At 53.1% G+C, this 14,133-nt stretch overlaps 2 protein-coding genes across 2 annotated transcripts; both read left to right on the top strand.

Annotated features, from left to right (window-relative positions):
* Window positions 1–8,264: 8,264 nt before the first annotated feature.
* On the top strand, window positions 8,265–9,782 carry LOC128136936 (avidin-like). The gene is made up of 4 exons (XM_052777365.1): window positions 8,265–8,438; window positions 8,551–8,761; window positions 9,251–9,371; window positions 9,633–9,782. Exons 1-4 carry the CDS (start codon window positions 8,367–8,369, stop codon window positions 9,763–9,765), a joined length of 537 nt encoding a protein of 178 aa, XP_052633325.1. The 5' UTR covers window positions 8,265–8,366; the 3' UTR covers window positions 9,766–9,782.
* Window positions 9,783–9,910: 128 nt separating this feature from the next.
* LOC128137496 (avidin-like) lies at window positions 9,911–13,210 on the top strand. The gene is made up of 4 exons (XM_052778491.1): window positions 9,911–10,245; window positions 12,209–12,419; window positions 12,755–12,875; window positions 12,945–13,210. The coding sequence occupies exons 1-4, from the start codon at window positions 10,060–10,062 to the stop codon at window positions 12,976–12,978; spliced, it is 552 nt and encodes a 183-aa protein (XP_052634451.1). The 5' UTR covers window positions 9,911–10,059; the 3' UTR covers window positions 12,979–13,210.
* Window positions 13,211–14,133: the final 923 nt, after the last annotated feature.

The raw sequence follows: 14,133 nt of genomic DNA, 5'->3' as shown, positions 1-14,133 counted from the left end.
TGCCTGCTGAAAAAACAGCCAAAGCAAATAGCAGCTGCATGGGAAAACATATCTTGTTGTGAAGTTAATTTCTAAGACAGAGGGAAGCAAACACTGGGGCAGGATTTTCCCATAGGCAGCCAGCTCTCTGGCTGGGCAGCTCTTGTGGACAGGGGTGCAAGACAGCTGTGGGGCTCCTGCAGAGAGGAGAGGGGGCTGTTGAGATGCTGGCAGAAGAAACAGAATGTTCCCCAGACTGGGTAGCGATGAATTTTACTGTTGGAGAGAAACTGGGGCTCAAATGTGAGATTAAAGGAAAAGCAAAATTTGGGAAGTGTCGTGGTTTAACCCCAGCCAGCAACTAAACACCACGCAGCCGCTCACTCACTCCCCCCCACCCAGTGGGATGGGGGAGAAAATCGGGAGAAGAAGCAAAACCCGTGGGTTGAGATAAGAACGGTTTAATAGAACAGAAAAGAAGAAACTAATAATGATAATGATAACACTAATAAAATGACAACAGCAATAATGAAAGGATTGGAATGTACAAATGATACGCAGTGCAATTGCTCACCACCCGCCGACCGACACCCCGCCAGTCCCCCGAGCGGCGAATCCCTGCCCCCCACTTCCCCGTTTCTGTACTGGATGGGACGTCACATGGTATGGAATACACCGTTGGCCAGTTTGGGTCAGGTGCCCTGGCTGTGTCCTGTGCCAACTTCTTGTGCCCCTCCAGCTTTCTCACTGGCTGGGCATGAGAAGCTGAAAAATCCTTGACATTAGTCTAAACACTACTGAGCAACAACTGAAAACATCAGTGTTATCAACATTCTTCGCTCTGAACTCAAAACATAGCACTGTACCAGCTACTAGGAAGACAGTTAACTCTATCCCAGCTGAAACCAGGACAGTATCCACCCCTTATTCTATACCATTGACGTCATGCACAGTTCCCATACCTTTAGTTACATCCTGATCAATCATCACTTTTCCATCCCTTTAAGACATATGAGCAATGATATATATATATATGTATACACACACAGAGATATCATTCCTTTAGTTCATGGGTCATGTTCATAAAATGTTCATTGAGTTCATTTAGTTTCCGACTCTGGGCTCCATCTGTCATACCAGTCTTTCTGGGCAGGAGGGATGGTGCAAAGTCCTCTCAGTCGGTAGAGCAGAATTGGGCTTCAGTGCAGTGTGACAAGCAGGTGACATTTGGCGCAGCAGGAGGATGGTGTGCACCGTTGGATTGTTGCATGCTGGAGTCAGTTCTGGTTCCATCACTACTGCGCTTTGCTCAGTTTTATCACAGTTCTTTTCTTGCTTGATCTAAGTGATTCTTACTATAGTACTATGGATATAGCACATAATTATAGTAAGGATAATATACAGTAGCAGGGTTATATAGCAACTAATATACAGTTTAATTCTGGCTGTTCTCACCTAAAATTAAATCCCCTTGAGGCACACATCGGACTTCCCCATCTTTTCGCATCACCCACCAAGTGCACCCAGGCCCTTGAGCAAAAGCAATCCCACGAATGGGTTTACCTTTGCCTGAGGCAGGAGTAACCCAGACTGTCTTCCCTAACATATTTTTTATGTGCACTACAGGGACTTTATCCCCTTCTACAGTATGTAAAAATTCCGACTGGGCAGGGCCACCCCGATTGGCAGATCCTCTGGTGTTGACTAACCAGGTGGCTTTTGCTAAATGTGTATCCCAATGTTTGAAAGTTCCACCCCCCATTGCTCTCAATGTAGTCTTTAACAGTCCATTGTATCGCTCAATTTTCCCAGAGGCTGGTGCATGATAGGGGATATGATACACCCACTCAATGCCATGCTCTTTGGCCCAGGTGTCTATGAGGTTGTTTCGGAAATGAGTCCCGTTGTCTGACTCAATTCGTTCTGGGGTGCCATGTCGCCACAAGACTTGCTTTTCTAGGCCCAGGATAGTGTTCCGGGCGGTGGCATGGGGCACAGAATATGTTTCCAGCCATCCAGTGGTTGCTTCCACCATCGTGAGCACATAGCGCTTGCCTTGGCGAGTTTGTGGGAGTGTGATATAGTCAATCTGCCAGGCTTCTCCATATTTATATTTCAGCCATCGCCCTCCATACCACAGGGGCTTTAACCGCTTGGCTTGCTTAATTGCAGCACATGTTTCACATTCATGGATAACCTGTGCAATAGTGTCCATGGTCAAGTCCACCCCTCGGTCACGAGCCCATCTATATGTTGCATCTCTTCCCTGATGGCCTGAAGCATCATGGGCCCACCGAGCCATAAATAGCTCACCCTTATGTTGCCAGTCCAGGTCCACCTGAGCCACTTCAATCTTGGCAGCCTGATCCACCTGTTGGTTGTTTTGATGTTCTTCAGTGGCCCGACTCTTGGGTATGTGAGCATCTACGTGACGTACTTTTACAACCAGATTCTCTAGCCGGGATGCAATATCTTGCCACAGTGCGGCAGCCCAGATGGGTTTACCTCTGCGCTGCCAGTTGCTCTGCTTCCATTGCTGTAGCCACCCCCACAGGGCATTTGCCACCATCCATGAGTCAGTATAGAGATAGAGCACTGGCCACTTTTCTCTTTCAGCAATATCTAATGCTAGCTGGATGGCTTTCACCTCTGCAAACTGACTCGATTCACCTTCTCCTTCAGCAGTTTCTGCAACTTGTCGTGTAGGACTCCATACGGCAGCTTTCCACCTCCGATGCTTTCCCACGATGCGACAGGATCCGTCAGTGAACAGGGCATATTGCCTCTCATTTTCTGGCAGTTTATTATACAGCGGGGCCTCTTCAGCACGTGCCACCTCCTCCTCTGGCGACATTCCAAAATCTTTGCCTTCTGGCCAGTCCGTGATCACTTCCAAAATTCCTGGGCGACTGGGGTTTCCTATGCGAGCCCGTTGTGTGATCAGTGCAATCCACTTACTCCACGTGGCATCAGTCGCGTGATGTGTAGAGGAGACCCTCCCTTTGAACATCCAGCCCAGCACTGGCAGTCGGGGTGCTAAGAGGAGCTGTGTTTCAGTACCAACAACTTCTGAGGCAGCTTGAACTCCTTCATATGCTGCCAATATCTCCTTTTCAGTTGGAGTATAGCGAGCCTCGGATCCTCTGTATCCCCGACTCCAAAACCCCAGGGGTCGGCCTCGGGTCTCCCCAGGTGCTTTCTGCCAGAGGCTCCAGGTAGGGCCATTCTCCCCAGCTGCAGTATAGAGCACATTTTTAACATCTTGTCCTGTCCGGACTGGTCCAAGGGCTACTGCGTGAACAATCTCCCGTTTAATTTGTTCAAAGGCTTGTTGTTGCTCAGGGCCCCATTGAAAATCATTCTTCTTTCGGGTCACTTGATAGAGAGGGCTTACAATCAGACTGTAATTTGGAATATGCATTCTCCAAAACCCCACGACACCTAAGAAGGCCTGTGTTTCCTTTTTATTAGTTGGTGGAGACATAGCTGCTATTTTGTTAATCACATCCATTGGGATCTGACGACGCCCATCTTGCCATTTTATTCCTAAAAACTGGATCTCCCGTGCAGGTCCCTTGACCTTACCTTCTTTTATGGCAAAACCGGCTTTCAGAAGGATTTGGATTATTTTCTTCCCTTTCTCAAAGACTTCTTCTGCCGTGTTGCCCCATACGATGATGTCATCAATGTATTGCAGGTGTTCCGGAGCTTCACCTTTTTCCAGTGCAGTCTGGATTAGTCCATGGCAAATGGTGGGGCTGTGTTTCCACCCCTGGGGCAGTCGATTCCAAGTGTACTGGACACCCCTCCAAGTAAAGGCAAATTGTGGACGACACTCTGCTGCCAGAGGGATTGAGAAAAACGCATTAGCAATGTCAATTGTAGCATACCACTTGGCTGCCTTTGACTCTAGTTCGTATTGAAGTTCTAGCATATCTGGAACGGCAGCACTCAGCGGTGGCGTAACTTCATTCAGGCCGCGATAGTCAACTGTTAGTCTCCACTCCCCATTAGACTTTCGCACGGGCCATATGGGACTATTAAAAGGTGAGCGAGTTTTGCTGATCACTCCTTGGCTCTCCAGTTGGCGAATCAACTTGTGGATGGGAATCAGAGAGTCTCGGTTGGTGCGATATTGCCGCCGGTGCACCGTCGTGGTAGCAATTGGTACTTGTTGTTCTTCAACCCTCAGCAACCCCACAATCGAAGGGTCTTGAGAGAGACCAGGCAGGGTAGACAGCTGTTCCGTGCCCTCCGTCTCCAAGGCAGCTATACCAAAAGCCCATCGATACCCCTTTGGGTCCTTAAAATACCCTCTCCTGAGATAGTCTATGCCAAGGATGCACGGAGCCTCTGGACCAGTCACAATGGGGTGTTTCTGCCATTCATTCCCAGTTAGGCTTACTTCAGCTTCCAATACAGTTAACTCTTGGGATCCCCCTGTCACACCAGAAATAGAAATGGGTTCTGCCCCTTCATAACTTGATGGCATTAAAGTACACTGTGCGCCGGTGTCTACTAGTGCCTTATACTCCTGTGGGTCTAACGTGCCAGGCCATCGAATCCACACAGTCCAATAGACCCGGTTATCCCTTTCCTCCACCTGGCTGGAGGCAGGGCCCCTCTAATTCTGGTCAGAGTATCCAGTATTCACTTCTCGTAAAATTGGCTCAGAAGTCCCTTCAAGAGGATCAGAAATAAGATCAGCCCTTCTACTCTGTTTGGAAACCGGAGCGGCATTTTTCCTGGTAGAATCCCCTTTTGTGGTGTTTTTTCCTCGCAGCTCACGTACCCGTGCATTTAGGACCGAGGTAGGTTTTCCATCCCATTTCCTCATGTCCTCTCCATGATCACATAAGTAAAACCACAGGGCACCTCGCGGTGTGTACCTTCTATATTCTTTCTCTTGGGCAGAGGAGCGCTCACTCCTAATAGCTGAGACATTGGTCCTTACAGGTGGGCAACAGGACATCTCCTCTTTGAATTGCTGGAAATCCTCGGACAGCTTCTCCACAGCCGAAATGCAGGCTTGTAGGGAGGAGGAGAGATTCTCTTCGTATTGACGGAGTTGGCGAGCCACTTCATCCACTGTCGGTGCCTCTTCGTCTTTCCAGGTCATTATTGCCAGTGAGTTGGCATAGGACGATGGTGCGCTCCGTACAAACTTCCGCCACATGGGTCGTGTGCATTGGACTTCGTCTGGATCTTTGGGTAATTGTGGGTTGTCCGGATCATGATGAATTGTCTCTAGCACAGCTAATTCCCTCAGATATTGGATACCTTTTTCCATGGTTGTCCACTTGCTTGATTGACATATAACATCTTCCTTAAAGGGGTACCTTTCCTTCACACTTGACAGGAGTCGCCTCCAGAGGCTGATGGCTTGTGTCCCTTTTCCAATTGCCTTGTCAATGCCACCTTCCCTGGCAAGCGATCCCAGCTGCTTGGCTTCCCTACCTTCTAATTCCAAGCTATTAGCCCCATTGTCCCAGCATCGGAGGAGCCAGGTGATAATATGCTCACCTATACGGCGGCCAAAATCTTTTCGCATATCCCGCAGCTCACTCAAGGATAGGGACCGGGTTATTACCTCTGGTTCTGCCTCTTCCTCCTGTTCCCGTGATGACCCTGGTTCGCCTTCATCCTTCGCTAAGCGAACTGATTTTTTTGTATATTTCTTTTTCTGTACGGGGGCAACTGATACTGGTGCAGGTTGGTCCACTGGTTCAGTTGCAGTACCGCTCGCCAGGTCTTGGATAACCGCAGTGTCTGTTGCCAAGGTTTGGGTAGCTGCTGTGCTCGTTGCTGGGGCTGGAGGGACCTCAGTGCCCGTTGCCGAGGTTTGGGTAGCTGCCGTGCTCATTGCCGAGGCTGGAGGGGCTGCAGTGCCTGTCACTGAGGTTTGGATAGCCACAGTGCTCATCGTTTTGTTGTTAGGTCCAGAGACCTTCTCTTCCCCTTGAGGGTACTGAGTGGTGTCGAACAGGGCTCGATAGGCATGGGCCAGGCCCCAGCACGTTGCAGTAATTTGTATCTCTCTGGAGCTGCCGGGGTGACAGCATACCTTTTCCAAATATTTTACTAGTTCTTCTGGATTCTGCACTTGTTCAGGGGTGAATTTCCAAAACACTGGAGGTGCCCACTTTTCTAGGTACTTGCCCATACTACCCCACACACCCTGCCACTCATAATTATCCAGCCTTGGGGCAGATCTCTGGGTGATTTTCTTAAATAGTTGTTTAACCTTAAATGAGAGCTGAACCACGTTCAGAAGCATGCTAATTCCTAGCAGTAGGGCTAGGACCGTGCTGGTCCCAACATCCCAAGAGTATTCAAATTTTTCAAAATTCTCAAACACCATTGTAACTGGACTGAGGGAGAAAGGAGAGGGGAAGAAAGGTATCCCACCCATAGACTGGTTTTCCAAGGAGGAAAGGTAAATGGTATAATTATTAATAGTTTCCCACAGATGGCTTCCACAGTATAAAGGTGACAATGCTGGGTGCAAGTACCGGATTAATCCCACAGCCGACGACTTTATCATACCATAAACCAGTGTTATACAATACATCAAAGCGAAAACCTTAATCCACCTCCCACGGATGATAAGCAGCAGAAGAGGGACTACATACAGCAAGCGAGGTGATACATAACAGAACTTTAAAAACCAGAGCAACAACTCTAAGAACACATAAATCAACATAATGACCAGCAACTATTAGACCGATATAATGAATGCTTATAACAAATTTGTTTTAACAAGCTCTGGTCAGGTTTGTCGTTATCTCAACCCTTCGTGCCCCACGTTGGGCGCCAAAAAGGACTGTCGTGGTTTAACCCCAGCCAGCAACTAAACACCACGCAGCCGCTCACTCACTCCCCCCCACCCAGTGGGATGGGGGAGAAAATCGGGAGAAGAAGCAAAACCCGTGGGTTGAGATAAGAACGGTTTAATAGAACAGAAAAGAAGAAACTAATAATGATAATGATAACACTAATAAAATGACAACAGCAATAATGAAAGGATTGGAATGTACAAATGATACGCAGTGCAATTGCTCACCACCCGCCGACCGACACCCCGCCAGTCCCCCGAGCGGCGAATCCCTGCCCCCCACTTCCCCGTTTCTGTACTGGATGGGACGTCACATGGTATGGAATACACCGTTGGCCAGTTTGGGTCAGGTGCCCTGGCTGTGTCCTGTGCCAACTTCTTGTGCCCCTCCAGCTTTCTCACTGGCTGGGCATGAGAAGCTGAAAAATCCTTGACATTAGTCTAAACACTACTGAGCAACAACTGAAAACATCAGTGTTATCAACATTCTTCGCTCTGAACTCAAAACATAGCACTGTACCAGCTACTAGGAAGACAGTTAACTCTATCCCAGCTGAAACCAGGACAGGAAGTATTTCTGAGGTGTTGCAAAGAGTTGCCCTGTCTCCATTTTAAGAAAATGAGCATTTTCTGGTGAATAGGACTCCATCAACTCTTGCTATGATGACTGGGGGAATTAAAACTCACGTATTTTAGGAGACTGCCTTGAAAATCACTGAGGAATGAGTGAGAAAATCTGGTGTGAACCAGGCCACTTCAGCCTCCCCAGCCAGCAACAACTATAACATAAGGGGAATTAAATAAATATGTACTTAAAGTTATTTAAGAATCCCTGCATATATACAATACTTGTCAGCATTAAAATGTGATGTCCAAGATATTCGGGGAATGTTTGTTTTTCATAAACAAAATAATTTCCTTCCAACAAAAGCCAGCTTGTAATAACAGCAGCAAACCTTCATGCCAGCCCCGGGCGAGGAGACCGGCTGCTTTGTAGCCTGATCTGTGGCTGCTTCAGTACTAGCAGGGGGATAAAGCAAAGCCCCAAAAGGAGCCCAGTGCTGGGTGGGTTTGCGTGAAGATGCCTGGTGAGGAGGAGCAGGGTGAGGCCATGCGCTGCGGCTGATCCTGGGGTGCATTGGGGTTAAGGCTCCTTGGCACCTCTAGGTACCCCAGGCAAAGCAGTGGGTGCTGTGCCTGGGGTGGCAAACAGTTGGCAGAAGGGAAAACAGAGCCCAAGAGGGGTTTTCCCTAGCTAAGCATCCTTCCCGGCAGTCACAGATCTGAAGGAGCCAGGGCCTCCGCTGGAGGTGCTAGGGAAGTGTAAGCAAGGAGGGGCAGTTTCAGCTGGTACTTCTGGGAAAATCTGCCTGCAGCCACCTCTCATACAGCTGGGAACTGCAATTTTGGAAACACCCAGATTGCATAATGCCCTGGCCAGAGCTGCCACCCACAGACCTGGCAGCAATAAAAAGGCGAGAGACCAGGCGCATCAGCAGAGCCCTGCAAGGAGCGCATCCCTGTGCACACCTGCTCTCTGCCTGCTACCGAGATGGTGCAAGTGACTCCATTCCTCCTGATACTCAGCATGGTGCTGGTGGCTCCTGGACACTCTGCAAAAAAGGTAAGCTAGGGCTGGGATCCACGGGGCAGGGTGGGGAGGGTTGCCTACTCCGGCCACTCTGCCTGCACCCGGGCTGTGCTGCAGCACCAACTCTGAGTCCCCTCTGCTCTAGTGCGTGCTGACTGGACGCTGGATGAATGAACTGGGCTCCAACATGACCATCATGGCCGTGAACGGAAAAGGCGAATTCAGCGGCTTCTACCACACGGCCGTGACAGCCACCATGAACGAGATCCAGGTGTCACCACTCCAGGGGTCCCAGCACCGCACGAACCAGAACAGCCATCCCACCTTTGGCTTCACTGTCAACTGGAGCTTTTCAGGTACTTCTCCTTTCCCAGCCTCCCTGCAGTGTCCCCAGAGCTCCCCTGCCCTCCACTGTGATGTCCCCAGATCTCCCCTGTCCTCCCTGTGATGTACTTGATGTTCTTCTGCCCTTCCCTGCAGTGTCCTTGATGATCCCCTGCCTTCCCCTGTGTTGTCCCAAATGCTCTCCCATCCCCTGTGGTGTCCCTCATGCCCCCCATCCTTGACCCTGGAGCTCCTTGGCTGGTGTCACCTCACAGTACCAGGGTGCAGAGGATGTGCTGGGGGCTGAAGCCCGCTGCTGTCTGCCCATCTCCAGACGAGACCCCAAGCCCCTTGTTGCCTTCTGCCTGCTTTCCCCATCACCGCTGTCCCCAGAGGGCAGGGACAGCCCAGGTCTACCGTCCCCCTGTGCTGGGGCAAGCTGCAGGGCTATGGGTCAGCACTGACTGGCTTTTTTGGTAACATGACCACCCTCCCCTCCATCTCCTACCCCATCCCTGCAGACTCTGTCACCGTCTTCACCGGCCAGTGCTTTGTGGATGATGAGGGAAATGAGGTTTTGAAGACGATGTGGCTCCTGCGGTCACAGGTGGACGACATCAAGAATGATTGGAAGGCCACCAGGTGAGCCCCCCCGTCACTGCCCTGCACAGATCCCCTGAGCATCCCCAGCGGGGTCGGGGCTCTCCCACCCCGTGGTGCTCAGCGTCCGGCAGAGCTGCTGCCCGTGCGGGGGTGGTTGAGGATGGGGTGCTTGTGCACGGCCGCCCCACGGGTCCCTCCGTGGTGCAAATGCTGGCAGGGGGGAGGCGGGGACGGGCAGGCGTTTGGCACGGCAAGGCTGCATTTCTCACCCTTACATCTCCTCCCTTTGTGTCCCCACAGGGTCGGCACCAACGTCTTCATCCGCCTGCACTCCCGGCAGGAGTGTAAGTGGCAGCAAGGGGGTTCCCAGGCCAGCGACAGTGCTGGGTCTGCAACCCGCTCCTTCTGCTCCGCCGCCTGCTACACCCAATAAAGCTTTGCTGCAAACACCCACCCGTCTCCTGTCGTGTCGTGGCTCAGTGCCCATGTTCCCCTGTCCCCCCCCCCACGGAATCCCATGGCCTCTCCAGGCACCATCCCCGAGGCCCGGTGCCTGTCCCCTGCCGTGACCACTGCCATGGCCTGGGCTCCTCCGTCGCAGCCCCAGCCGCCCCACCGTGCTCCCTCGGGACCTCCGCCTTGCCGGGGGGAGCAGGACCCCACTCAGTCTGGCGTGGTGGCTAGTGGCCCGTCTCCCACCAGGGTGACCCTTGGCAGGAGGCCCAGCATGGGCGGCCACTGCCTGGCCGCGGCCCCGTCCACCATAAAAGGGGCCGAGCGGGCACGGGGCAGCAGCGCAGGCAGAGCCCGGGCACCGCACACGGCCACCGCCGCTGCCGCCATGGGAAGCTTCGGCGGCTGCCTCCTGCTCGCCCTGGCCCTGCTCAGCCCCTGTGCCACTGCTGCCAGGAAGGTAAGGGCAACCCCGGGCCCAGCGCCCGGCTGGGGGCTGCCCGCTCCTGCCGTGCCATGCCGCGCCGTGCCATGCTGTCCCCAGGGTGCAGGGTGACTGGGCAAGGGGCTGCATGTCCTGGCTGTGCCATGCTGTGCCGTGCCAACCCTGGGGTGCAGCGTGAACGGTCAAGGGGCTGCCTGCTCTTGCTGTGCCCTGCTGTGCTGTCTGGTGCCATGGTGCCGCACTGCGCTTTGCCACAGTGTGTTGTGCCATGCTCTGCGGTGCCCTGCTGTGCTGTGCCATGCCGTGCCGTGCAGTGCCATGCCGTGCCACCCCTGGGGCACAGTGTGCACGGCTGAGGGGGTTGCATGCTTCCACTGTGCCATGCCACGCTGTGCCATCCCAGCACACAGTGTTTGTGTTGGGGGGCCGCTCGCTCTTGCCCTGCTGTGCCCTGCTGTGCTGTACTATGCCATGCCGTGCCATCCCAGGGTGCAGCGTGCGTGACCGAGGGGGCTGCCAGCTCTGGCTGTGCTGACTCTGGGGCCAGTGTTGGTCAACTACCCCTCTTATGGGGGGGTAGGGGAGGTATCCAGCACCCCCAGTTCTGCACTGCCCTGCCCTGCAACGGGAGGGAGAGGTACTGGCCCAGACGGCGCCCATGCCACCGGTCCCAGCTACTGTGCAGAGGGGCCGTGCCAGCCCCAGACACATGGGGCATGCATGCAACTGCCCAGGCAAGCTAGAGGGGGGGGCTGTGGCTCGGCGCTGCCCAAGGCACCCTCATGAGCCCCTGTTGCATTAAAGGTTAAAGACATTTGGCAGAAAATAAACCCCCTTGTGTTCAAGCTTATCCTCAGATATCAGAGGGGCTGGGGACAACTAGGCTTAGATTCTGAGTGATGCCCAATTCAATGCCCTAAGTCCAGTCAAGTTCGATATATATTGAACTATAATGATTACGGATGCACTAATAACACACTGTACTTTCTACTTAGTCATGTTCAACAAACTAGAACGGCCAGACTTTAGAAGTGTAGTCACATTCAACGAACTATCACAGCTAGATTTTAATGAATAGTACAGTTTATTAAAGCAATAGGAGTACAGGTTTTTTTGGATTGCTGGTGATAAATACACAGTCTGCAAAGCACGCGCAAATAATGATACAGTCAGCTACAAGCACACTAAAGTATGGAAGAAAAGAGCTCTAAAGATTTCTAAGTTTCCCGGGAAAGCACTCAGTGTAGTCCAGTGTTTGAATCTCACCCAATAGGTGTCCCTGTGGAGGGGAAGAGAGGCTCAGACCATCAATGGATCCCAGAAGTCAGCGATGTCCTTCCAATTTGTCCATGATAATATCTTCCCTAACAGCTCCCCTTTATTAAGGCCTTTTATACTGTTTTCCTACTTTTAGGTGGAGCTTGAGTGACTCTATTCATACAAACCTTTACTATGATTGGTATAAAATCTCCTCGCTTTACTTTTAAAGGTACATGCTAGACAAAATTCAGAGCGCACGCTCAGTGAGGAGTGGTCACACCTTGGAGGCGGGTAGCCTTTGGGATGGAGGTGTGTTTTGGTATTATAATAAGATTATAATGAGCAAAGTTCACCCAGAGGACATGATTTTGACAGAAAATGATTAACTGCAGGTCCAGGGCTGGCTCAGGGTTAACAACTATGCCGTTTATCAGTTCCATAGTACCATCCAGTTCCCATCCCTGCGGTGATGTCATAGAGCCTGGCCGCGGTGCTTCCACGCCGCTCCACCCTCCATGTTGTTTCTCTCAGAGTCAGCACACTGAGCTCCTCTGGCATTGCTAACATCTAAGGTTGCAGGTTATATTGCTTAGGGAATTATTACGGAACCGATTCATTGCGTATCCACCATATTCCGCACTGGAGGTTTACCTTCTCTTAAGAGGTGGCCATATCGATAAGTCACCTCCAGCAGTCATTCCACACCCCCGGTCCCCAGTGCAACCTGCAGGGCCTGTGGAGGAACGAGCTAGGCTCCAACATGACCCTCTCAGCTCTGGACGCAGCTGGGACCTTCTCGGGCTCCTACCACACCGCTGTGGCGGCCACCAACAAGCAGATCCTGGTGTCACCCCTGCAAGGGGCCCAGCAGCACCCCAGTGCCAAGGGGCAGCCCACCTTCGGCTTCACCGTGCAGTGGCAGTTCGCAGGTACAGCGGTACCTGGCGCGGCATCCCGGGGCAGCCAGCGATCCCCTGCCCATGCTGGAAGTGGGGTGCCACCCCGGCTGGTCCCCCGTACCCTCTGGGGCACGCAGGGAAACACTGGCTGTGGCCACAGACTGGCCACATGCACTTGGTCCTGCCATGGGACGTGGTCGGGGAGGGCTGTCTGTCTGGGACGGGTGGCAGGGAGGTCCATCTGTCTGTCCAGGGCATGTGGCGGGGGGTGTCTGTCTGCCTGTCTGCCAGGATCAGGTGGCCCAGGTTCCCCTGTCTGGAGGCATGGGGTCTGAGCCCCCTCTGCCCCACTTGAACCCCGCCAGACTCCACCACCGCCTTTGTGGGCCAGTGCTTTGTGGACCGCCGTGGGAAGGAGACACTGGAAACCACATGGCTTTTGTGGGAAGAGGTCCCATCCCGCAGGGACGCCTGGAAAGCCACCAGGTAAGCCCTGCTCCTGCCCTCCTACCCCGCATCCCTCCTTCCCCTCCTGCTGACATGGTTTCCCTGCAGAGTCGGCACCTCCATCTTCACCCGCATCAAGTGATGGGGATGGGGAGTGGAGCTGCCTGCACCCTGCTGTCTCACCTGCATCCCCGGGGCTGTGTGCTGCCCCGGTACCTGGCTGGCATCCCGCCTGGTCCCAGGATTCTGGCCAGGAAACACACCCTCACCTTGCCCTGCTTCCTCCCAGTGCCTCCCAGTGCCTCCCAGGAGCCTGCTGGTGGGGCCTCCCCTTCTCAAAGCTTGCTGCCCCCACACATGGTGCCGAATAAACCTTTCTCTGCCTGGCAGAGAGCCGTGCCCCATGTGTCCCTGGGGTGCAAGAAGCCACTCTGTGGCCATGGGCAGAGGGGGGTGGGGGGTGGCTGGGGGAGGGCAGGGCAGTGTTTGGGGGGGCTGGGAGGGACAGGGCTGGGGGACAAGGGGAGGACAGCAGCTGGGTAATCCCACTTCATGACCATAGCTTCGGGCCTCAGCAGGTGCCTTCTTGCCTGTGCACCCCCTTGGGGTATCTGCAGGGGCTCTGTGGTGGGTGGCCACAGGCAGCATCCCTGGTGTGGAGCAGCAGAGTGAAGGCTGCATGCAGGCAAGTCAGCAAGCTCGCCTGGCCTGCTCTTGCATCTCTGCACTCCAGTCTGCCCTGTGTTCCCATTAAACTCCATTTCCAGCTACTGCTCGGGGGGGGGGGGGCTCGGTCCTGGGAGCACATACGGGGCAGGGCTGGGTGCCAGCCCCCACAGAGGGGACCATGGTCACGAGCTGGGAGCTTGCGGTGTTGGGGTGGTCCAAAGTCCAGGCTGGATACTGGAGGGACCTGGGGCTCCAGGGGCAGCTACCAGGCAGACTGGGTGGCTAAGGCGAGATACTGGAGGGATCCCTGCTGTATATATGTACATATGCATGTATTTCCCAGTAACTGGCTGTCACCTGATCAGCCGGAAGGTGGAACAGAAAAACACCCCTTTCGGGTGCTCAGATTCACAGGACGACATCGCCTGTATGTTAAACTTTATTTTATCAGCTCATTAGGAAAACAAGCAAGCAAACATGTCAAACAAGGACCCAATGCCCTTTGCACGGACCCATCTAACACATGAACTCACTAATTCATCACTTCAGCAACTCATGAAGTTTATGAGTGAATGGAACTCAAGTTCCCTAATCCATAACATGCAGCTCCTAATTGAGGTGCGCCTGA

The sequence above is a fragment of the Harpia harpyja genome, chromosome Z (assembly GCF_026419915.1).
Source record: "Harpia harpyja isolate bHarHar1 chromosome Z, bHarHar1 primary haplotype, whole genome shotgun sequence".
NCBI classification, from domain to species: domain Eukaryota; kingdom Metazoa; phylum Chordata; class Aves; order Accipitriformes; family Accipitridae; genus Harpia; species Harpia harpyja.
Note: the sequence above shows the minus strand (reverse complement) of the source record. Positions and strands in the feature narration are given on the sequence as shown.